The following is a 25,131-nucleotide window of genomic DNA, read 5'->3' as shown; positions in this document are numbered from 1 at the left end:
CCTAATATCCAACCTAAACCTGCCCTGGTGCAACTTGAGGCCGTTTCCTCTTGTCCTATCAGGAGACCTGTTAGATGGACAGAAACTGTGTTGTTTTCTTGCATTCTCCTTTCATTTGTCTCTCTATTAACCTGTGGCCATGTTGTCTTATGTCTGAGCAAGCTTTTTGTATTAGGAGTCATCATTGTTCTGTTTGCAAAAAATAAATAAAAGGTGGTTGGTGGTGTCTGATGGCAACTTACACCCTGCAGGTAATAATTGCCACAGCTATGGACACAATAGTGAGCAGGCCTTTCCAGTTTGCCATGAAGCTTAGAAATAAGTACCTTTTGGGTGTGATTGAGTTGTATTCTGGGTTTGGAGCCTGTTTTTTTTTTTTCTGTTTTGGGGATTTTCTGCACAACCGTGTGATTTTGAATAGTTTAGTCTTAAAAGAATTCAGTAACTGCAGTAACAGCTGCTTTAAGGAGAGTGCCAAATACCACAAGGGTAAACAAACATGCAGGAGATGGCAGTTCTTAAATCCTACTTCTTAAAAAGTTAAAACTGATTCTGTAAGTGTTTCTGTAAAAAGCCTCAGCATGAGGCAGAGTGTATGCTGTTATCAGATGGGAAGCTAAAAGAAGACACTTCTGCTGGTGACTCCAAAAAGATTTGCCTTCTGTGGAGCTTCTGCTTTCCTTGCTGAAGTGGGGAGAAGGTTTCTCATGACTCTACCTTTATTAACCTCCTTCCTTGAGTCCTACTTTCAAGATCATCATCTTTACCCTGAAATGGCCCATTTCCCTAAAACTTGCTGTAAAAATAAGTACTTAAAAATTGTATAAAAGTAACGTATATTAGAGAGTATGTAGTAGGGAATCAAGAAATCTTTTGCATATATGTTTAAATAGTTCTTGCAGTATGGCTGCCATTAGGTTTAGACTATTTTGTTGATGCTGTTGCTCTGCCACGGCAGAAGTCTCACTCCAGCTGCATATGTGAAGGGTGTAAATATCAGAACTAGCAATTTCCTTCAAGCATTTTCTTTGCATTTGAATGGAGCACAAAAAAAGGCATCTGATCTGACAAACAAACCTGATGATGGCTCTAGGAAAACACTTTTTTGTTTTTGTTTTCAAAGCAATTTCTGCAGTTTTTCCCCACTTCTCTATTGCACAATTTAGCTGAATGGAGATGTATTATGCCTCCAGCACACAGCAGGTTCCTTATGTCTATAGATGTTTTATGCAGTCTTTTCTTTTTGCAGTATCCTAGGGTGGAGTGCCGGAGGTGAATATTTTCTTTCTCCTCGCCCCCCAAAAGTGGTATTAATAACAACATAAGACTAGGAAATTATGCAAAAAAAAAAAAAAAAAAAAAAAAGGAAGGTAGGAGTAGGATGGAGTATGTTTGCGTTTGACAAATGTCTTTGTCATTTCTAACACCTGCATCTTCTAACATCATCAGCTGTCCCTGAATATCTGCAGTCCTCCTCTGGGCCCTTAGAGCATCAGAAGATAGGGAACAGCAGCTTGTGACCCCAGCTACAAGGAGATGAATCAACAGTCTTCTCTGAAATTCCAGGTCATTTAAAAGTAATGCTAAGAGCTTTCTCTCAGTCTCTGCCACTTCAAATATCAAGTTGTGTTTTCTTACCTGTAGCAGACACTTAGGAATGCAGCTAATTAAAGACAGACATTTGAAGCTAGTTCAAGATTGGATAGGATTATGTGTGTATTTTTAAATAATGATCATATAAAAAAAATCAAACGGCTGATTGTGTTTCTGAACAGAGAAGGAAACTAGATTTGGGTTCAGTTTTAGCGTGCATGGAGCAGTTGTGATTCCTCAGTCACTTTCATCACAAAGTGGGAGCAAAATGAGCAGAAGACAAAACCAAAATTAAATCCCTTGCATGGGAATTTGAGTTGGTATGAAAGGCAAGTTTCTTCATTGAGGGAGGAGCAGTTCAGATATTCTAGCAGCAGGAAAAAAAGTTAAGCTGATTTAGGGAACAACTTTTTTCTGAATATATATATCTCTCTTACAGTTCTAGTGAATATAGCATTTTAGGATTTGGTTATACTTTCATGTAGAAATCCCTCTCGGTTAAAACAGTGCCTCGAGAAAAGGACAGATGGTAACTCTTTCAACTTCTGTAGTGACTAAATGGGTGACTGTGATCCTTCTGGCTATTAGCAGTGATATATGTTAGGAGGCTGCTAATTTTCCATGTGTTTGCTATGTGTCTTAGATTTCATGCAACACTGCAGCACTGCGATGGGTATTTAAAAGCAGTAGATACGTGATAGGAGCTTCTCCAACCATTTTTGTTCTCTGTCCAACTTTTCAAGAACAACCAGCTATGTGACAGTTCCTCAAAATTGCATCAGTTTCCTTGGGGATCACCAGGTGCCTTCTAAGCACGCCTGGGGTATTTCAAGCAAGGTGTTAGTAAGACTCATTTCCTAGGCAAATTGGTGTTCCAGACTTATATATGCATGAGCACAAGTGATTTTCCTCTCAGTAACTTCTCCTTTTCTATACATTTGTGATCCTTATGAAGTTTAAGTCTGTGGTTGGGGACTGCAGGAGGCTGATGAAGTATGAACAAGACTTTCAAGGTGATCTGCTTATGAGTTTTTGTTCCTTATTAATTACCATTGTTGTAATGAACAGGTGGCTATAGTATAGCGAGCAAAATTAGCACAAACAGCAGTTTTCCATATTTCTGAGAAATGCTTGGCTGGTAAAGAAAGCCTACTCATTTATTTCCTTTCCCAAACCACTTGCATTTGGTCCTTCCTCGCTTCCACTTTCTCTTACGTGCCAAACCAGGCAGAGCATAGCAAGTGCTCAGCTTTGCAGTTGTGCACAAATCTCTTTTACTTGCTACAGAGAGAGGAAGAAATTGGGCAACATAGATGGAATTCTCTTTTGTTTGATTTCCTTCCTCTCATTGCTGCTGTCATGAACGCGTGAAAATTACCTCTAGCAAAACACTTAAGCTGAGATATAATCTGCCAAGGGAATTTGGGCATACAGTACCTGCTTAAAATAACAATAAATTAGACAATTGGATGCCATATTCTCAGTGCAGCTTTGAAAGTCTCTGGCTTGAAGTAATTACAAATAAGATTTAAACAATGCTATTTATTTATACAAGCTTGCTACGAGTCATGAATTGCATCTTTCTAAATGAATGAAAAGATTAATTTTCTCTTGTTTTCATTTCCATCATCCCCAACACCTTACGGGGAATAGCTTACAGAGTAAATGACTTCTGGGACCCCATCTGAAAACTATTCCGATGCGGAGGTTGGTGAGGAATGCTGCAGCTCCCTTTGTAAAGTGCGTACCTGCTGGGAACACCTGGCGTGCCTGTTCAGACCTGCACCGAGCTATCTGCCGGTGTTTGGGTGGCATTCACGTCTGGCTGTTGGACTGACTTGAAAGCGCCCTCGCTAGCTTGGCATTTGCCTGTTTGAAAATAGTTCTTTCTGCTATGGTAGCTTGCATAGCTATCTTGTCAGGTCCTTGTGGATTTACCTGCTATCTATATATGCTAAAACATGTTCAGCGGTGAGCTATATCCGTGCTATGGTGTGTTTTGCGCTTCTAGACAGACCAAACTGTTCTTGGTTCAGCACTGAGGGATTGACGTAAGCAGCGATCAGCAGGTGCTCTACAGCCCAGCTTCCCAGCAAATACCTTGCAGACCGTGTGGGTACTCATAGTCAAGCACGATTCCAGCCAGTGTCACGAGCAGAAGGAATAAAGGCTTTTGGGCATGGCACGCTTATGCAAGACCTTAAGCCTGCCCTTCACCTGCAATATGTATACCCCCACAGCAGAATGCTTCACAAGGAGTTTCTTTTATCTGTCAGCACCGATTTTGGTGCTCAGAGTTTGCAGTACTTCCTGAATCCTCGTCTACTTCAAATTTACTGACCGCACAGGCACTTTGCAATGCTTTTGTGAGTTACTTTCAATAATCAGACAGCATTGAGGGTTTTTTTTTTTCCCCTCTGCCTCAGACTGGCACTGCTTTTTTTTTTTATTTCATCCCCTATATATTATGCAGTGTTCTAATGGGCATATGGCTAAGATGCTTTATTTTCTGCTCAACATGTAAATCAAGAATAAATGATCAAAAGAACTGACAAGTGTCCTAAAAGAAGTACCTTTGATACCAGTGACTGAAGTGCAGGACCAAAGAGCGTGGATTACTGTTCATATTGAGGCCCAGGTTGCCTTTTAATTTTAAAATGGATCTTTTCTTTTTCTTCTCCATTCAGTGAGAAGGCATATTCACAGGACCCCAAGAGGCTGTTTCTTCAAAGGGAGCTCTGCCTTTTATGTTCTGTACAAGCTCGGTGGCTAAGCATTTTCTTCCTGACCCCATCTCTTCAGCTGTTTGGATATTACTGTGCAAAAGTAAGGTGTGCGTAGAGAGGGAAAGATAAATACTGTTTGCTTTACTTCAGTGATAGTCCTTTATGTGCAGCACCTGGGTCCAATCTTGGTTATCTCTGAAGATTTAACAGTTTCCCACTTCACACATAAAAGCATCCTGAGATAAGGAATGAGAGTTACGGACTGTCTGTCCTGAAAGCGATGTTTCACTGGCCAGCTATAAAACTTAAGGTTATTAAACATCATTGCAAGAAATTTTGCTAGGTCTGTTTTTCGCCAGAGTTGTGCGGTGTTTTATCTTACTGATGCTGTTGACGAACAGAAGTGAAAGTTGTAACGGGCACCGGACAACGCGCGCATTTCCGAGTTTGTACATACAGTGGAGTAATAATACTGATTTGCTTCTGTATAGAAAGGAAAAACCACGATGGCTGGCTTCAGATCTTATGATGCTTATAGCTGTTCTGAAACAAGGTCAGTCTGGAATAAACTGTGGCCACTATAACCAAAATAAAGAACCTCAGCAATTCCAATAAATGAAGACATGAATTGCAATGGAAGCAGTTTCTTTTTAAACAGAGGATATTCTGTAAGTCAGTCTCTCTCTAGGTTATTCCTTCTTCCCCTCACCCCTTACTGTTTTAATCCATTGGACGATTTTGGCCGAACTTGAAGGAAGACTTCTGAAAGATACACTGCTGCTAGAGGTTTCATAGAAATTTGGAGCCAGGGAAATGAGGGAGTCCCTGTAACATGAGCTTAACATTTATTAGATGTGAAGGAGACCGCAAAGGCAAAAGATTTTGAACATCAGCCACCTCTGACAGCATTGGAGAATGCAGTCTCAAGAAATAAAGCCATAGGAAAACAGGGATTATTAGTTCTGCTTTTAGGAAATAACGTTTTGCTATAAACTTGCTGTGAACTGGCTCGTGGGACCTTGCCAAGCCGTTCTTTGAAAAAAGATGTGGGCTCCTATGAGCTATGTGCTGTGGTTAACTCTTGATCTTGTGATTAGCTGTCCTGACTCTGAGGTACACCTCTCATTAAGGAATTAACGCATGTTGCATGAGCAGAAGCTTAACAAATTAGAGCCTTTTAGTGTTTATAGTTAAGGGGGGAAACCCAAACTCCCTCTTTAGCTAGCTGTATTGCAGTGTCTCCTGAAACGAGTGGAGGCTGCGTCCTTTTTTTCTTCTATTGTGTTGTTAAGTATCACAAATCAAAGCGTGGGTGACTTGCTGACAGCAATTTAAAAAAATCTGACTCTTGAGAAATGAAGGGTTCAATACCACCCTGTTTTTTTAAAAACAGAAAACTTTCTGTGCAAGGTGAAGGAAAGGTTTTTCTATGTCCTGGAAAGAATGTAGAATTATTAATTTTTTCCCAGGTTCCTGTACTCGCCTATTTTTTAAGAAATTCATTACTGAATGCCCCGAGGGATAGTCCACAGAATTTGGTATTGCTTTGAAATTCACGCAGTGAAGTTAGAGTTAGAACTGTATTTGTCACAGGATGCTGTTGAATTGAAGTCTGGCATCTAACACTCCTAGCGGGCTGCAGGAAGAGCCAGGGTTCATCTTTGGCAAAGGAGGAAGCCTGCTCCGGCAGATAGCAGTCCAGGCTGAGGCTTGGGGAAAAAGCAGGGAGCTTGAGTCTCTTTCTGGGCTGTGCTGCTCAATTAGACGTGAGTTCAGATGTATTGCCGCATCTCTCACTGTGTCCCTTTCCCCGTGTTTAAAACAGGTAATGGTACTGACCTAAACGGTAAGTGCTTAGTCCTTCCTAGATAAAAAGCACTGTAGAAAACATATTTCTGTTTGCACAAGTCTGTTATTAACAAGCATGTGGGAATTTAACATAATTTTATTGCAACATTTCTCACTAGTGACTGTGCTCGCTGTGGTGTGTTTATCCACAGGAAATGTTTCCTTTTCTGCAATCCTAGTCTTTCCTTCCGAGGGGCGGTAAATTTTCGATTCCTTGTTTTGCCTTGCAACAGTTGAAACAGAGGCAGGGCTGTCAGCTTTGTCATATCACAGACACCAGTTACTGTGAAATCAGACCTTTCATCAAAGGCCTTTATGTTTGCAATATCAGAGGCTCAGTGGCCTTTATCACCTATCCACAATCTACAAATAAAGTCTGAACATGGAAAGTGGTTAAAATGGGTCTGCTTTACCAACATAGAAATAAAAGCTGCCCTAAATCAGAGAGACTCTCTCTCCTAATAACAGCAACAACAAAAACGTTCCCATCTTTTTTATTTGGGATGCACATGTCTTTTAATTAATCTTCCTTCTCCTAATTTCTCTTTCATCTGGGGCTCTTCTAAGCACTTCACAAGAACATAATAGCCAAGCCCTACTGTATCTGTGACACACATGATTATTGTTATTATCTTCATTAGGCTAATGCAGACTCTGAAATTCTGCACGATCAAATAACTTACCCAAGGTTAAATAGTGATGTAGTATCAGGATTGGGAACAGAGCAGTCCTGTCTCTTAAGCCTGGGTTGAGTTCGGGTTTTGCTAACGCGGGTGTGTCATGTAGGGGTGTGCATCACTGTCCTGTTACCGTAGCCCAGCTCACAGAGGTCCTGTGGCAATGCGGCTAGGCAAAAAAACCAAAAACCTTGCTATGGAGGATGTTTTAGCTTCAGAAACTGCTATAACTCACAACGAAAAAAACCCTCTATAAATAAGACAGGGCAAGCCCTGTTCATGCTGTGAGGATTTCCCGGTGTCACTGCTGTCACGTGGCTGCACCAGTGGCCACTTGCATTTATAGAGAAGCCCTAGGTGTCACGCTTATTCTAGTGCACGCTGTTCTCATCTAGGTACACACCCTCATGCAGGTATAAGGTTTTTTACACAGATTTTACTGCTATATCAGTCATGGAGCTATTGTAGAACATAGTAAATTCTTTAATAGGTCATATTTAAGAAGCTAGACTGATGCATTTAAATAATCTCCTGTGATAACTCCAAAGCTGGTTTCTTTTCTCTTTTCCCTAACAGTGCTGTGGGTAAGCTCCGTGTTCCTTAACAAGCTTTTGTGCCACACACAGATCTTCTCTGAATACCTGTGTGCCTTACTAATTACCTGTACAAACCCACTTGCCTTGTCAGCTAGATGAATTTAAAGATACGTTGCTTACAATACCTAACGCAGCCATCAACAGTTGTGCGCCATGCTTGATCACTTCGTAGCACAGCTTGACCAGGACCCGGAATGAAATACAAGTGCTTAATGCATTTCTGTGGGAGGTGCATGCGTGTGCACGTGTGTGTGTGCAGAAGAGGAGTGTCACATTGCTTTGTGCTCGGGGAAAGATATCTTCAGGCAGTGGGAGATGTTGGAGCGGGCAATGACAGAAGGGCACCGCCACCCATACGCAGATTAAAAAATGCCCGTGATTAGAGGACTGCAATGGCTGCTTTAAATAGTTATGGAAGAAAATACAAGAGGGTTCCGGGAGCCTACATTGGCAGTGTGTAGTAATATACCCTCAAGCCTCATCTGTGGGAAAATTGTCTTCCTCAGGTCACGTGAGGATATGAAAAAAGTTCCTCTAAACAGGACCTTTTGGTTTATTCACATCACGTGTTATATATTGACGCACCATGCAGTAGGATTCTTGTGTAGATCAACGCGCTTGTGATGGGAGAGTTCCCCGAGTGAATGCGAGAATGGGGAGGGGGAAGGAGGAAGGGAATATGCATTGGGTATGAGAAGCTGCTGTACGGATCGCAGTGCCCTCCAGATCAGGAGATGGGTGAGGAGACCCAGAAAGTCCCAGTTATGGTGCTCCAGAGAGACCAGGGGAAACAGGTGGATGAAAGGGAGTGGCGTGCAAGGGTGGACGTGGAATAGCTTCATCCTCCTTTCCTTATGCAGGATGACAGGCTCATAAACCTATTTGCCATGTTCAGCAGCAGAGTCTCAGAGATGTTTAAAGCATATATTTAACAGGAAGGGCCATTCTGGGATTACTAACATTAGGGCAGGTATTTTTATCTGCAGCCAAAAGCTTTTTTTATCTGGAAGTTAAAACAAGAAGATTTAGGTAGTTACTTGAAATAGTGAAATAGTAGGGCTTTGTTTTTGGTTTGTGTGTGGGTGTTTTGGTTTGGTTTGGTGTGGTTTTTTTTTCCCCCTACAGATTTCCTGTCATCTTAGAAGTGGGCACCAAGTTGGCATCACAGTTTTATCCAGGTTTTCACCTGAGGAGGATATGCTGTAGGCAATTCCAGCTTTTCCTGCTTTTGCACTTAAAGCCGCATGATCCCCTCCAGATATAGGTCCCAGAGGGAGATTTGCATAGTGGACATTAACTACCATTGCAGAGCCACTTCTTAAAATCAGTATACAGCTTGGCAGGAGCGCTGGAGATGTGCTCAGATACCCCGATCCTGACATGAAGCTGATTACCAGAACTCTTTATTAGCCCAGGACCACGACAGTAGACGCATCGTGCTTTGACTGAGAAACTGGTGGTTCTGCGCAGCAGAAACCTGCCTGGAACGTGCCTGACGTTCCCCGCCGGGCTGCTTTACCGCCGGGCTGCTCTTCTGCTGCAGGCCACCCTGTACAGGGTCCCTCTGCGTCTGTCTGGAATCTCCCCTGCATTTTATAAAACGTTCTTTGTAGTAAAAAAGAATAGAAAGCTCCTTACAATTACATACAGATATACCAATGTGCCCTGGACAGCTTGTGATGTTCCAAAATAGCTTCGAGGCATTGCTAAGCAGAAGCAAAATGCAAATAAGAAATGAGATGCAGTCACTTGGAAGTATGTCCAATCTGAGTGCATATTTCTACAGATTTGATAGAAATCTTCTTGACTGAAGAAATTAGCTGTCATCTGCTGTAAATCATCAGTCACTAATTGCCCTGGTTGTTCACTCATATCTCAGACTTCTGTGTCACAAAAGTGTGTGTGTGGCTATAAAAGGGGAGGGAGTGAGTAAAAAATCCTCACTCACTAGAGTCTGGGGCATTGGAGAACACAGAGGCTTTCTTCTATTAGCCTTCACAGCCTTGAAATCTGCATTTTTTATTTCTTGCTAATTTATTTTTTTTAGTTTAACATTGTGAATCAAATTTTATTATAGTGAAACGTGATCTGTTGAGAGCCCCAGAGACATAGCTGCTTGTGCATAGGAGGTACACCTGATAACTCAGGCTTTTTGGTGGGCTTGTCTTCCCAGCCTGCCTGAAAAATCTCGAGACAGGGGCTGTGTCAGAGGATAACAATGCAAGTTCTCATGGTCTGCGTGAATGAGCCAGGCGACCAAGTGACCAGCTAGAGGTTATGCCTGCACAGAATTAGGTTGAGAACTGTTATCCTCATGTCACGCGCACCATTAGTTCTCGCTTTAGTACTGTTAAAACATTTGCATGTAGTTTGGCTGGTTCTAAGCGAGTAACACCCGCCCATTTACTAGATAAGGTGTTACCGAGTATTCAGTAGGATATGGTAGTATGCTTCAAATGTATTTGGTTAAAATACAAGCAAGAAGATGTAAAAGTAAAGGCAAATTGATTCTGAGAACAAGAGCCTAATCATTATGTATTGTCTCTAGAAGAACGCGTAAATGACTCCTTCCTTTGTTGATTTTGTCTAGCCAGAAAACCATGAGAACAGAGCTGTGAAGTCCATAGCCACATCCGTACAAAGCCAGCAAAATCTCCAAAATCTCTCCAAAAAGAGATTTTGTAGATACTGATTTTAATTTCCTTGCAATTTGTGGCTCATGCCAGTTTCCTGACTCATTGTCACTCCGGTACGGTGATACGCCAAGTTTTCCAATAAGGAAAACAAGGGAGTGGTGAGTCACTGGCTGAATTCATATGCACTTGATTTGCTCTATCATTATCTATACGGGTTTTATTTATTTTAATTAGTTCATATACAAAGTCTCCGAGATATGTTTCATTGCATGAATTAGCTAGACTTGTTAGTCTTCTCTAAAGATTACAAGGCCAGAAGACAACTAGAGCTTTTGGTGGCAGGCCCACTTTTCTCTGCCGTGGCATGCATAAGGAGAATATGAATGGGGGGAGTCTCTGAAACTTCTAAGATTTCAGTAAGTGAAATAATAATGTTCTTATTTTTTAAGGCTCTGCTTTTTGGTCTGAAAATCTGTTAAGGCTGCTGATTAGATCTAAAATGTCACAAGGGTATCCTTTTCCCTCAGTAAAGATGGTGTTTTGTTCTGTGTTAGAGCAGAGGTATTGCAGTGCAAAGCATGCCTTGCTTGGTTTGTGTGAGTTAAAAGACTAGAAAGAGGGTCTGAATCGAGTCCCGAGATAGAGATGCTGGGTATCGGAGAAAAGTCTGGCCAGCTTCGTCCGAAAGCTGTTACTGATTCCTGTCATTTCAGATGACTAGCATAAACCTTAGCTACTACTTCTGTAGCAGCTGGTTGTTTAAATTTGTCACAGCTTCTGATTTTTGCCATTCCTCATAAAGGAATCTTTTCAAGTCTGAATGAATAAGTTTGTTTTTAAGTTCAGGTCTAGGTGCCAATTCATTTAGCCTGTCCTTTTGGCCAAATCACATCATTTATCTCTCGTTGAAGTCTTTCCTTGGCCTATGAGAATTGCAAGGCTGGTTAAGGTAGGCTAAGGCAGGACTGAAATTAAGGATCTCTTTATAGGGAGCTGTGTGCGGGTGTGGAAAGGAGAGCAAAGACCCCTGTGAGCTTAGTCTCAGGTTTGACCCATGTCCCTTTGCAGTTTTACTGGTGAGAGCTGTTGTTGCGTTGGATCATAAATGGAAAATCTTCCATGTTTTGGAATTTATTTAAGCTCTTGGGCTCATGTTGGCCGTGTATCCCACGTTCCCCATTTGACAAGGGCTTCCTTCCTAGCCATAGTCCTGGGAACAGGCCTACACTGTAATTAGGGAGATGAGGGATTTGATTAGGGTGTGGTTTTGCCAATGAGGCACCCAGCATTTGGCAGCCATGGTTGCATTCAAATTCCTATTTGTTTTGTTTTGATTTTTTTTTTAATGTGAGCAGGACTAGCTGTCCTGTGCTGCCTTCCCTAGGTGTCCTGATCCTGTGTTATTGATGCCTTGTGCTAATCGATTCTGCACCTGATGAACATTTTTCATCCCCTCCCACTCTTGCAGACAATTTTGTGCTTTGCATACAACATTACAGTGAAGTTCTGGCTATGTTAAAGGAACCATCATTTATTACTACCTGGCCCCTGCCAGAGAGAGAGGGAGAAGTTTTTTTTTAATATATTTTCTTCTCCAAGCCCTTGGTTAATTACATTCCTTGTTTTTTTTCCTAATGCTTAATTACTTGTTACATGCCGAGCAGGTAAGCCAATAGCCCTTGGGAATGGATGAATAGCTCAGATACTTCCCCACTGATATTATAATAATGATAAAAACATCGAATGGAAAAAGTGGGTGTGACAGGTGGTGCAAGTCTCTGAGGGTAATATTGGGGTTTGATTCAGAATAGGAATGTCACTACAAAGCAGACAGAAATTTTTATTTCATTTCCCAAGCAGTAGCGTGCTTGGCAGAGTGTACAGCACCTATCCTGATGGAAGCCCACTGAAAATGCTACTCAGGGTAAACAGCGAGTCCTCTGGGGTGTCAGAGCTACAGGTGTGTGCCCTTACGGGTTTGCTCTCCTGCTCAAACACAGTCTTCTGAGAGCAGCCTGCACCCCGTCACCTTTCTGTACACGCAGGTAGCGGGAGGCTGTCGGCGTCTGCGAAGGCTTTGGACGCTCACCCGTGCCTACGCCGGGGTTTTGTTAGCGGGTTTGTAAGCAGCTGTTCCACGGCCTGCGAGCGACCGCAGTGCTGGGCGCCGAGACCCTGGCTCCCTGATCTTCAGCTTGAATGGCCGTGCTGGATTTCTCTCTTCACAGTGCTCCACTGTTATCGCTCAGGGAAATTCCTTTCTAAACATGCCATTCTGGGTGTTGGCAGCTTCTTTTCAGTGCTTTCTAGGTCACAGGTTTCTTGCATGCCAGTGTGAGCAGCTCTTAGGAAACCCTTGTTTTGATTTGTCTAGGTGCTGGTTCTGTTTTGTTTGTTTCTTTTTAATCCTGCAACACTATTTCAAAACCAAAGACTGTTTCACCAATGTGTATTGTCATGTCATGCAACAGTGGAAATTAGTTTTGCAGAAGGAAAGTCTGTGTGTATATCCTAAGGAAGCTCCTGTCGATGTTTTCAAGCAAGATGTCACCACTTATTTAGCAATACTTAAAGACCAGGCCTGCTTCTTTTTTGCATGTCAGACAGGGAATGCTTTCATGGCAATCCAAAGAAGGTGGTACTGTGTTTTAGTTCTAGACTTGCTAGTTCTGGTAGCAGTGGGAATTTATCTTGAGGTACAAATATCAGCAGGGCTACGGTGGTTTTCTGCAGCTGAGTATTTAAATAGGGTCCAAATTGTGAAGCCGGTGTTTAATAGCTAGTGGGTGGCTGAGCTGAAGCCAGCTCGTTTGAAGCTTAGGGATCTGTGTGTGAACTGCCGTCACACCTTGGGGTTGCAGTCAAGATACCATCAGAGAGACCTCAGAATAAACTTCTCTCCACCTAATCTTTTCGCATGTCTCTGAACAGACAGGTGTGTACACCGCTCCCGTGTCTCCTTAATGCATTATTTGAAGCAGGTTGAATATGGCTGCAGGCATGAGGGAGAGCCTGATGATAGGAAGGTGGCTTGTGCCTTTAATGGCTAGGAGGCCAGGGCTTGGCTATCCCTGCTCAGTTACCTCCACCTGAGGGAGCCGGTCCTGGAAGAACCAAGGAGCGTAGCCTGGGAAGGAAAATGCCTTGATAGAGGAGAGGTAGGCAGCAATGGCTAATGGCGTGAAAAGAGTTGTCAGTGCAGAGTCTGCTCTGACTCTTTGGGAGCCAAGAGGGTGCGTGAGTGGGGGTTCTCCTCCACCTCCTTTGAGGCTTCCCCAAAGATCGGTGCAAGTCCAGGGCTGCAGCGGGGCAGGAGAGAGGGTGCTGGGGGCACACATGGGGGCTGTCAGTGCCCAGCCTGCATCGTGGGGAAAGTTGTGTGCTGGTTCCTTTCAAGCACCGTAATTTTTCCCCATTAAAAGATACCTTTAAAAACACATGTGCTTTTTAGGTAAGTAGTTATGTTGGCCAATGGTATTGCGGCACACACGCAGTGTTTAAAGAATGCGTATTGGCATTACTGGTGCAAGGCTTGGTTAGCTGAAAACCTGTGGCTTTGCCTCTGTAGCTTTGTGCTCAGTGCACAGGCTAACTCTGTATTTTGTACCTGCCTTGGAAGCAGTTTGAAATCAAATCATGATGTTTTGTTTTGGTGAGTGGAAAACAGGGCTGTTCCAGGCAAGCTCGAATGTCTTTTTGCTTTGAAATTGTGATTTCATTGTGGCTTAGCTTATGAACACTGTTTCTTACCATGGCAACTATATATACAGGTAGCAGCAGTTAGGTGAAGAGCCCACATTTCTTTTAAAGGATAACCAAGGCACTCTGCATGCTAGATCTGCTATGGATTAGTTCAGTAAATGATTGTTAACACAAGAAACAGCTGTACTAAGATGACCTTCTGTTCAGAGCATCTTTTTACCCCATGTCAGATGACCTTCCAGTCCTGCAACTTCTGTTTTGCTGTAGCTCTGGTCAGGAGCACAAAGCCTATCTAGGCAAGCAGCTTGCCTCATGCGTGATCTGTACCACCTACCTCCCTGTTTGAAGCCTGAACCGTGCACTTCCAGGAAAATTCACCTTTCCCAAAGCATTTCCCCTAAATCAGAGATAACTTAGGCCATTACAGGTGGACCTGCATTCCAAAAGCCTCAGAATCAGGTCTTTTATATTAACTGTTTGTGAAATGGCCATTAAAAATGGCAGCAGTACTCTGGATCCTGCACTAGATCGTAGAAACCCTCTGACACTGTGAGTGGATGAGGTCAGCCACGTTCCTCTTCCCCATTTGCTTCACATTCCCTCCCTATCTGACACTCCACACCCAAAGACCTTTTATCCCCCAAATTGCTCTTAAAAGTCCTCTTCATGCCCAGTACCCACAAAAATCCGATGACTGCCTTGGTGTCTTTGTCAGGTACTTAGACACTAGTACAGCAGGCCTAGTAAAGTAACCTAGATAGGGCTGAAGTAACTAGTCATTCCTCTGCCTGGGTTTCCCAGTAAGTCCTGTCTCTGTGCCCATCTTGATCAGCACTCCTGGCTAGGTGCTGCCCGCGTTTCATGTCATTGAGTTCCAAGCTCTACATCAGCATTAACAGTGTCTGGTTCAGCTGGTAAGATACTCTGGAAGGTTGGCACCATGTTTTGCGTGTGTTTGTTCAGTCCTGAAAATGCTGAATGTGCTTAAGAAATAATAGGTGATGGCACTAATGTGTGCCGTGTAATCATAAAGACATCCCAAAGGGCCATCAGCCCTGCTGAGAGGCTGTCTCAGGAAGAGCGGTGCCTGTTAGGTGCTCATGGCTATTTTGAGATCCTCCTGGGACATAGGTATGAACTTTAATCCAAGAAAGACCTTATCAGCCACATGTGGCGGCTTCCCTTGGATTGCATCAGGTGTTGTGAGACACCTGGGAGCGCATCTCTATAAGCAACACGATCATTGTCTGGAGCCTGGCTCCAGCTATCTCTGCCTTCCCATCATCTAGAAGCAGAAGGGAAAGTCAAAAGCTCTATCATTTTCCTGGATTCTCCCCTGGTCTATCATTGCTTAATTGTATCCCTAAATCTTATTAAAGTTTGGGGTGAGTCATTGCCATGGTAAGGTGGCAACAGAGCTGAGCAAATTTAAGAGAGGAGGAGTGTCTTCCCACGTGAGTGTGCTGAAAGGAAAACTCCCACGGCAGAGAGAAACTCATATCACTTCATAGCTGTGTTGCATCATCTGCTTGCTGCTGCCTCTAATTTAATGCTCTAAATCCCATATCAAAACACCTGTAGTCCAAAGAGAATACAAAATAGACTTGGAGTAGGAAATTCATGCTAATTAGACATGCAGATCTCTCTTAATCATCTGAGACCTTCTTCCAAGCTCACACAGGATTTATAATTGTGGTTCGATGTTGTCCTGGTGCATTGATTATCCACGGAACCCACTTCCCTCTCCACCACCAGAATGAAGTTGTGGGCTTCATCCAAGGTGGCTGTACTTTTGTGTCCTAAATGTATTTCATTTGTGGCTACAGTAGTTCAAGCTTGTAAAACACATTATGATCTGTTGTGGAAAAAAGCACTGTAGAACTGTAAGGCCACTGTCACTGGACAGGTAATTTCTTTGTAATGAACTAGAAGACCTTCTCTGCTTTACTGCGTGGGCCCTATTATAATCCCTTGCACTTGCTGTTCTGGTTTTTGATGCAAATACAAAAAAATTCTTCTTTCTGAGGCTATGTTTTCCATCACATCCCAGGCTCCTGCTCCCTGTAACTTTTGGTGGTTTGATGTGCCTCTCTGCCATTCTGGCATGGCCGGGGACATGCTGCTGTAGGCAAGGCAGGCACCTTTCAGGGTGGTGGAAGGAGCTCTGGACATGCGTGTGCATTCATCATGGGATTTGGAGCACAGAATCCCAGAGTAGCTGAGACTGGAAGGGACCTGTGGAGAGAATCTAGTCCAACCCCACTGCTCAAAGGATCTGCCTCCTCAGACAGGTTCAATAAGGCCGGGCTACATCTCTTAATCTCCCTTTTCCCATCACTGAATCGGTCCCTTTGGTATCTTCTGGCGGGACAGTAGGTTGTGCCATTTTGCTTCTTGCACAGGTGAGATTCTGTTATTGGTTTGCTCTTGACCCTCGTGCACCTGCTAGTTTAGCAGGTATGAATCCTGCTTGGTGGTCACTTCAGCACAGAGATTTCTACCATGAAGCCAACATCAGGGTAGCCTGTCTGCACTAGCTTCAGGCTAAATTTTTTTTCATCAGTTACCATCCTAACTAGAGTGTTTGCTGGGAACAGGACAGTTGCAGGGTCCCTTACTACTTTGTTTTTCTTTGCAGACTTTAGGTAGTGTATTTGTAGCCTGTTTCACAGAGTTTAATTATTAAAATGAGAATCTATCCTGTCAGTGGGAGTTGAAGCCCCATCCTGAAAGAAAAGTGGGTGCAAAACTTAGCCCTTTGTTACTGAAATAAAAGAAGCTGCAAGTTGATGGGCTGAACAGGAGCATGGCATCCACCAGGAAGCCCGTGGATCGGGAGGTGAATGGGCATCGCTTTGACCACCCAGTGATGTACTTGTATTGCATGTGTCTGTCAAAGCAAGGAGAGCTTGCATCCCTCTGACTTGGCTTCTCCAGCTGGAGTGTCTGGGGCTCAGCTGCAGGGAGTTAGTAGGATATTTCATTTCTGTGTAGCACACCTGAGTGATGATAGGAGAGCATAAGAAACCACTGTATTCGGTATTTCCTCCCTTCTTCCATGTTCTTCTTGAGAATGTTGATGGGTTTGTCTTCTGTAAAGTTGGGATTATAGAACGCGCAAGTTGTTCGGACTTGCTGAGCTTCACCTGATGTGGGCAGTCTGGGGCCAACCAATAATGGAGCACAAATTGGAGGTGTTCAGAGTTGGTTAAGCTAAGTAAGGTTGGGTTGCAAGGGAACAGCTTTTTTCTGAAAGGGTGGGACACCAAGGGGAGTATGTGAGTCATCTAAACCACAGAGGGTTTTGCTAGGCAAATGCAAAATTTATTTTTGTTCATCAGGTATTGCCTGGATAATGATATCTCAGTTATTAATGGAGCAAGTCAGGGAAGGACAGCCAAGAAATGCCAGGGCGCTTTGAAAATGGAGGTAAATCTGCCATCCAAGAGGAAGCTAAGAAGTTCTTGTTGGAATTATAGTAGGCAGCAACTCTCCAAAGGAAAAGAAAGGCTGGGGCAAACTGTGTCAGGCTGGATATAATCAGGCACGTAATACTTCAGAATTACAGAATCACAGAATAATTGAGGTTGGAAGTGACCTCTGGAGATCATCTAGTCCAAGCCCCCTGCTAAAATCGAGGTCAACTAGAGCAGGTTGCTCAGGAACGTGTCCTCTTGGGTTTGGAATATCTCCAGGGATGGGGAATCCACAACCTTTCCGGACAACCTGTTCCAGTGTTTGACCACCCTCACAGTAGAAAGGTTTTTTCTTATGTTTAAATGGAATTTCCTGTGTTTCAGTTGTGCCCTTTGCCTCTTTTCACTGGGCACCGCTGAAGAGCCTGGCTCTGTTTTCCTTACCCCCTCTCCTATCAGGTATTGGTACACATCGATAAGATTCACACCCTTCTCCACCCCGAGCCTTCTCTGCTTGGGGCTAAACAGTCTCATAGAGAGAGCAAGGAAGGGGTGGGGGGTTGTAGGAGGTAGGGGGTTGAACTAACGTTACTGGGCAGATATTGGTAGTCTAAAAGCCAACCTGAATGCTGCCCTGAGTAAATGGTGATGTACAAGTAATATGGAATAGGACAAATGAGCTTTCTTGCTTTTTGCTTCCTTCTCTGTATTTTTTTTTCTTTTAGTACCTTTTATTTATGTCTGTTTTCTTGGCATTGTCCCAGATGTCTTCTGGGAATAGTTATCTCTGAGTCTTTTATCTCTGTGTTTGTCATTTAGTGTGATCCTGGCAGTCCCAAAAGCTAAGATATTTATGGTGAGTGAGTTCAGGTTGGTGCTTAGTTGATTCCCATGACCTGCAGTGATAAGCAGAATCACTTTGGATAAAGCCTTGGGTCAAATTTTGAGCTGGAGGTGAACTTTTATAAGTTTTCAGTATAGTTGGAGAATGGTGTTCCTCGTTTTTAAAAAAAGAAACTTGCATATTCTCAAGTTTGGGGAAGACAGTAGACTAAATAAGGAAGTCCCAGATATTAAGAGAGCAACTGTCTCTGTTCCAGACCCAAGAAGTCAGTGCAGTTTGTTTAGACCATAGCCAAACGTTCAGGCCTATGGATCTGTATCTGACGCAACTGGACGATCTACAGCTTGGCCCATGTGTTTCCCCCAAGATGTGTTATAAAAGCTCTCTTGTGGGTTTTCCCTGTTGGCTAGTTGGTTGCAAAAGCATGCCTGTTTGTACGTACTGACATTGCGTGTATTTATATGTTTGATACCCAAGTGCTAAATCTAGCTGAATATGTATATACTACAAACCTGTTAATTTTGCTTATGCCAATTAATATATTAGGGGTTCAGGGAAGAGAGGAGGTTGGTTTTGATTCTGCTTGTAGTTGCTTTAAAGCTAAGCATTTGGTCGCTTACCAGCCTTTACTAAGCTATCTTGACTTTATTTTCTACATTTGTTTTGGAAATGAGAACCCCCCAGAACTAGTTAAGTGTGAAAACTTCCATCATTGCTCCTATCGATGTGTCATATCTCCTCCCAACAGAGATTTGTTAAAACTTGTCTTGGATTCAATTTGTTTGTCTTGTCAAACCATTTGAAACACCTAAGGTGCAGAATGAGTTTCCCTGTATTTCTGTAAAATAACAGAAGTAAGGGATCTGGATTCTGCAGAAAACAAACAAAAAGAAAACCTTGATCTTATTTAAGTAGAAAGGAAAGACGGGTTTCTCATGCATTAGGATTTCATTCCTGCACTTTTTGCATGATCTTATATGTACCTATCTCTGCTTTTATTGTAGTAGCCCGAAATTATTGTGTGTACGCAAAAGAAGCCAATGTGCAAACTTTAGAAGCTATGTGTCTAAACTACTGGAATTTGAAGCTTTGCTGATGCTTCACAAAAGGTTTCAGTTTTATGCTTTTCAAAGGTACTGACTTTCTTCTCTCTGTTTTCCTTGCAGGTGTGTTACTAGACATCCAGCAGCACTTTGGAGTCAAAGACAGTGGGGCTGGCTTACTACAGACAGGTAAGAGTATTTGTTTTCTCACTGGTTTTTGTAACCTTTCTCTTCTCAGAAGGGTGCTTTCAGATTTCTTCAGTTATGGCCCTTGGGCACATTGGTTGTGAAATGTACTCTTACTAGGAAGATGAGTGAACGTGAGGGATTTTTTGGTTTTGATTTGCTGATGGGCAGGAGATCAGGGCTCAGAATGACTTGAGTGCAGAATGGGCCAAAAGCAAACAAACCTGATGATATTCTTTATGACAACTAAATTCAAATAGGAGATGGCTACTTCCCCTAGATCAGAAAACTCATGATAAACCAACAGCAGGATCCTGTTGTTCTCACTTCTCTTAACTCTCCGTAGGTTGGTAATAAGTGTGATGTGTGATGTCCTTCATGTGCTCTACAGAGAATCTGCTGAATGTACAGTAATTGGGAGTACAGTGTGGCATGAAAATGTAAAACTCATCAGGACAAGTACCTGAGGATGAAAACTGCAGGAAAGGCTAACAATCATTGCATTCATGGTAGCTCATGGATTAACAATATCCCTATGATTTGGGTGGCATTAGCTTCAGACACTTCTCTCCTTGTATTCAAGAAAGGAGGATTATTGCAATTGTGATGTCCTTTTAATGTAGCAGACATCTTAATGTTGCAGACATCTGCAGACAGAGCTGTACAGCCCCAGGACAGACCCAGCTTTTCTGGCCTCTAGTCCTGAGGTGGTTTAGAGGAGTGCCTTTGTCAATGGGCTGGGTTTGATGACTTTGAGTAGCAGTCTCATGTAGTTAAAACAGCACATTTGATCTTTATGGAGAGTTGAAAGGACTAGCCAGAGAGCAAATGTAGTATTTTAAGGAGATAAACAGTCTGGTTGGAAACTTCCTACAGAATTATTACTTGGAGTCATAGATTTGTGGTGCTGTGGTTGTCTTGTCACTGTCATTTGTCTGAGGGAACTACACTGGAACAGTTATATCTCTGAAAAAATTAGAATTCAATTAGGATTAGAAATAGTGTGCCAGAAAGACATTTTTTTCCCATGTTTTTTTTCTTATGCTATCACAGTGGATACCAAATGCCTGTCAGGAGCTTGTCCGTGAAACTGTAGCCAACAATAAAGTGCACAAAATCATTCATTCTTTGTCATCACACTAGAGGTGAGAATGGTCTGGAGCTCTGTCAGTTGGCCTTTGATTTCAAACTATGCGAACCACTGCAGTATCTCCTCCCCCTTGTTTTCTGCAACCTATGGCACCACAGGGTCCTCATCTGTGGTTACAGCTTCTTGGTAATGTTGCAACACAAACAATTAACAACAGTTTGTATTAGGGCTTTAAAAATGCTCTCCTTGTGGGATGGCAGAGTTCAGCTAAGCTGATGTGTGCAGCACATGTCCAGAACAGAAGGCCTGAGCTTTACAGGTGTTGCTGGTTATAAGTAGCATCAATCAGTTATGCCCAAAGTGGCACTGGTTGTCCGTCAGGCTCTTTTCTACAGCAATTATTTGTATTTATTTATTGTTCTCAGAGGAACAGGTCCTCAATGTATCATTAGACACGAAGTGCCTTCAAGAAAATATTATGGTGGAAAACGACGCTTGCCAAAGCATATATTTAATCTTCATTCCCCTCAGTGGATGAAATCCTTCTGCAGATGATTTGCTGACAGCAAGTAAGAGCTAAGCTCCAACAGGGCATTTCATTTGTTAATTGCAAGAAATGTTGTTTATTTCTCTAGCAAACGTACAGGGCATCTGAAAAGAGTGTCACTGAGGTATTGCAAGATTGCTGCTGACTGTGTTGTTTTGTAACTGGTAACTGTTGCTTTAAGAAAAGCAACATTTTTGCTTGGGTTTTTTGTTTTTTGTTGTTTTTTCTACCCTGAAAACCGAGGGATTGACTTTGCCCCTGCTATATAGATAATAGTGTATTAGTCACGGTGCCATCACAGGAGAACAGTGCTCACAAAATAAAACACCATTTCACATAAGTAAGGGTAAGGGCACATAAGTGAAAACTTATTAAATATATTACTTTAGCCTAACAAGTTTCTGTGTTGGCAGCTGGCCCGTGGCTCATGTACTCTTAACCCTGGTGAAATAAAACACACAGGCCTAAACCATCATAAACACTGCTTTTAATCTTTTGTCTGTTCTCTGAGTCTGACCTCTCTAGATTGTATAAATTGGGGAAAATGGATGCAGAGTGTAAAAGCATTTGCCCAAGGTTGCAGAGGAAGTCTATAGTAGAGCTGGGACCAGGACTGATGTCCCCCAGACCTCTGCCTTAACCTTGAACAGTTCCTTTGCAAGCAGAGATGCAGAAATACCATCTTATTCCCAAGAGATGGTCCTGCTAACTAATTGAGTGATGTGAGACGAAAGACTGCTCATCCTGAATATGTCCTCTGAATAAAGAGTGGATTAGTTCTCAGGTTGTTAATTCTGCATCTAAATGAGTCCTAAATTAATTTACAATGTTAATGAGGGGGAGTGAAATGTAGTATTCACTTGGCAGTTCATATCACTCATCAAACAGGCTTTAAAAATAATAAAGAAAATCCTTTTAACTGAGAAACAAGGCTGCACGCGGTTTTAGGAAGAGATGGTACTGAAAACTCAAACAGCAAGGGGAAAAGAAATCCACCAAAGGCAACGTATGACCCTGCATTCATACCATAACCCATTCTTTGCAGGCACAGCCAATCTCATAGCTCTCTCACTCCAAACATTCAAAAGCCAATTCATACACTCTCAGCTTCTGCTGCTCTCTGGAAAGCAAAGGTGACTGCTTTCTTAGGAATTGCAGAGACAGAATCTGAATTTTTGTCGTCTTTTATATTAATCCCAAGATACAAGCTGCTCTTTGCCTAGGAGATATAATGAAAACTGGTTAGAGTGGTAACTCTAACTCCCTGCACAGAAGAATCACAGGGACACTCCAGCCTCATCCATAATGGAAAGGAGCAGGACGTGGTAGTCTCTGCAGCAAGGATCCTGTGACAGCAAAGGACACGCTGACAGATGGATTGCAATTGCTGCTTCCCCAGTAGCATTGTAGAGTAACAGGCATATAACTGTTGATTCTGGAGCCTCAGTTGTCTCTTGATGATGCTATAATTCTGTGCCGATCTTCCTTTTTAAAGCACTACGTATGCAGCTATATAAATATTAGTTAAGTTCACTTAACTGTCGTACAGGTCTGCATCCAAGCCTTCTTGTGCTTTTCATTTCTTACTGGTTGCTTTTCCCAGCTGGAGAAAGGATAATCCTGGCTGATCTCAAAAGGTGACAGAGCACCTCCTTGCCTACTTGAGCTGTACAGCTGTAGTCAGTCAATACATTTGCAAGCCAAACCATACAAAAAGTCTTTCCCACGTGTGGAGGTAGGTAAGAGCAGCAATTTGGACTCATCAAAACTACAGGCCTCTAAAAACACAAAGACTGAGAAGGTGGACAACTGGATTTGTAGAACTGCTTCAAAATAGTGTTGTCCTTCCATATATACTGAGACCACAGGAGTAGTGCCCCAGTGCTGTACTCTTGGTTTTCACTAGATTTTTTTCCCCCCTTCTTTCTTCCTTTTTTGTGCTTTATTGCTCTGTCTGCTTTCCTTGCTCTTGGATTTATTTTGCTTTTGTGTCTCTTGCCAGTGTCTATTTAGCACACCAGAGCTCTAACAATAATAGTGCCTGGCTCTCAATACAGTTTGTCTTCTGTAGATCTCAGCATGTTTTATATAGGGAGGGATAACAAGGCTTGCCCTTTTCTACAGATGGGGAAACCAAGAAGGCCAGATGGGAGAAATGACCTGCCCAAAGTCACACAGCCGGTCTGAGGCAGAGCCAGGGTGAGAACTGCGGTCCAGTTCCTGCAGATGCAGCATTCAACTAGGTTAACGCTTAGACCCAGAGATTTGGTCCTTGTTAATGGGCACCTTAATCTTCTAGCCTAGGCAGCTCAAGCTCAGGGGAAGGCACATAAAAGAGTGGGGACTTCTGCAAGTGGAGACTGTGAGGCATCAAATGGAGGGTGTGGCAAGGATTCCATTGAAATGCAGAGGGGAAAAGTGTCTGGCTTCAGAAAGAGCATGGGGATGTCATTAGAGGAAACCCTGGTAACCAAAAGTTTATACCATAAGGTCAGAAGCAAGGAAATTAAGTGTGAGATCTGAAAGGACTCGTTAAAGGTGAATAATTACAGATAACTGGAGCTCTGAAAGAACTTGTCTCTTCTCATATGGAGAGAGATGCGCATTCTCCCAAATGCCTTGCAGCCCCTGGTTTCCCAGGAAGCCTAGCAATGCCAGGTACTTTCTTAAGTCTTGTTGTGGCCTCATTTTTCCTGTAAGGGTCAATTCCAGCTAAAACGTCTGTTCATTTGAAAAGTGAAGCCTTTACCTACCCGAGTTCCGCTGTGTCTTGAGCCGACCTAGTGTAACCTTGCACTAGACTGCAACCTTGCAAATACGTTAGCAGCTCTGGTGTGCTGTTATTGTACCAACCGAGCTACAAGCATGTGCAGTGAGTAGGGGATTTGACATAGTGGAGTGCAATGATGGGATAAATCAGACTTGCTAAATTGAAGGTTTTTCTTTCAACTCCCTTTGACTCCCATCTTCTTGTCATTGGCTTATGATGACAGCCTATAATGCTCTAACATTTTTTATTTATTCCACACAGAGACCACCTCCTCTGGATGCTAACCTTGTATATGTGCATATTACATGAGCTGCAGGTGCTGCATTTTTCTTCTCTACCATCTGCTTCTACCTGAATAGATACTGTCTTGCTCCTCATCTGTGAAATGCATAACTGAATCAAATCTTCATCTTTCACTTCCTACTGCCCCTGCTTAACTGTTCTTGCTAGAACAGAGGAACTCATGTTCAGGACACTTTCCTGTTTTCTATTTAAAATTCATGGGCTTTCCTTTTGAGTGAATGACTTCTTACACCAGAGCGCTTCCCAAGGCCCTGGTATCTCAGGTGTGCAATCCAGAAGGCGAGACAGAATGCTTTGTAGTTGCTGCTCTTGATTTATGGCTGCAAATGGTTTGGACCGCCCTGTCCTACCCAGAGCAGGTCCTGCCACTGTCTTCTTCCCTTCCCCCAGCCATGCTAAGCATTCTTAAATCCAGCTTACTTCTCTGGCAATCTGGGGCTCTGAATGCCAGGACAAGGTGGAGCTCTCTTTCTGCCAGAAGGAGCTCCTCTAAGTCGTATCAACAGTGAGCAAAATCTTTTTCCCCATTTCCCCCTCCATATCTGATTTTGTATCATTTTTTCTGAACTTCTCCAGTCTTCTGTAGCATGCCACTGAACTAGGGATTAAACAGTTCGTATAGGACAGCTCCAGTTTAAGCAATAAGGATGAAAAAGCAGGGCTCTGCATTCAGTGTGCCTCAGTTAGTGTTGTGGCAAGAGTAGGTCTTTTACTTATCAAGGTAGAGTGAGTTGAGATAGTCCAGAGCCTGATTATTTCCCACATAAGTCCTTTACAAGTTCCAACAGTCCTTTTTTCCTGTGTGCTAGAATGGTGTCTGATACACTAAGAAGTCATGGCAATCTGAGGGTCTGATTCATGAAAGCAGTTAAGGCTATTTGGAAATCCCTCTGCAATCAAGAATGAAAGTATTTTCTCGAATCAGTGAGCAGGTTATAGGAAAATGTCGTTGTGCCCTAGCCCAGTCCCCCATACACCAAGGACCAAACTATAAAAATGCCATTTATAGTGTGCACTCTCACTGGACAGCCCTAGATTGCAAAGTAAATAATCTTTGGTGGGGGAGAAGAGGCAGGGGAGGGGGGGAAGATGTCCTTGCCTCCTGCTGATAGGAGGTAAATGCTTGAGCCGGTGTTGCACTTTGTCTTTTTGTT

The 25,131-nt window shown here is 42.9% G+C and overlaps 1 protein-coding gene across 1 annotated transcript in view; it reads left to right on the top strand.

Moving 5' to 3' along the window:
- Positions 1-25,131, top strand: part of SPNS2 (SPNS lysolipid transporter 2, sphingosine-1-phosphate) — a gene marked incomplete at its 5' end in the record, with an annotated part of 138,798 nt that overhangs the window by 18,376 nt on the left and 95,291 nt on the right. The window contains one exon of the mRNA XM_082327903.1: positions 19,205-19,270. Within this exon, the coding sequence (XP_082184029.1) occupies positions 19,205-19,270 (66 nt within the window). The remainder of the gene's footprint in view (positions 1-19,204; positions 19,271-25,131) is intronic.

The sequence above is a fragment of the Platalea leucorodia genome (assembly GCF_965183815.1).
Source record: "Platalea leucorodia genome assembly, chromosome: 16".
NCBI classification, from domain to species: domain Eukaryota; kingdom Metazoa; phylum Chordata; class Aves; order Pelecaniformes; family Threskiornithidae; genus Platalea; species Platalea leucorodia.
This window is presented reverse-complemented; position numbering and strand designations above follow the sequence as displayed.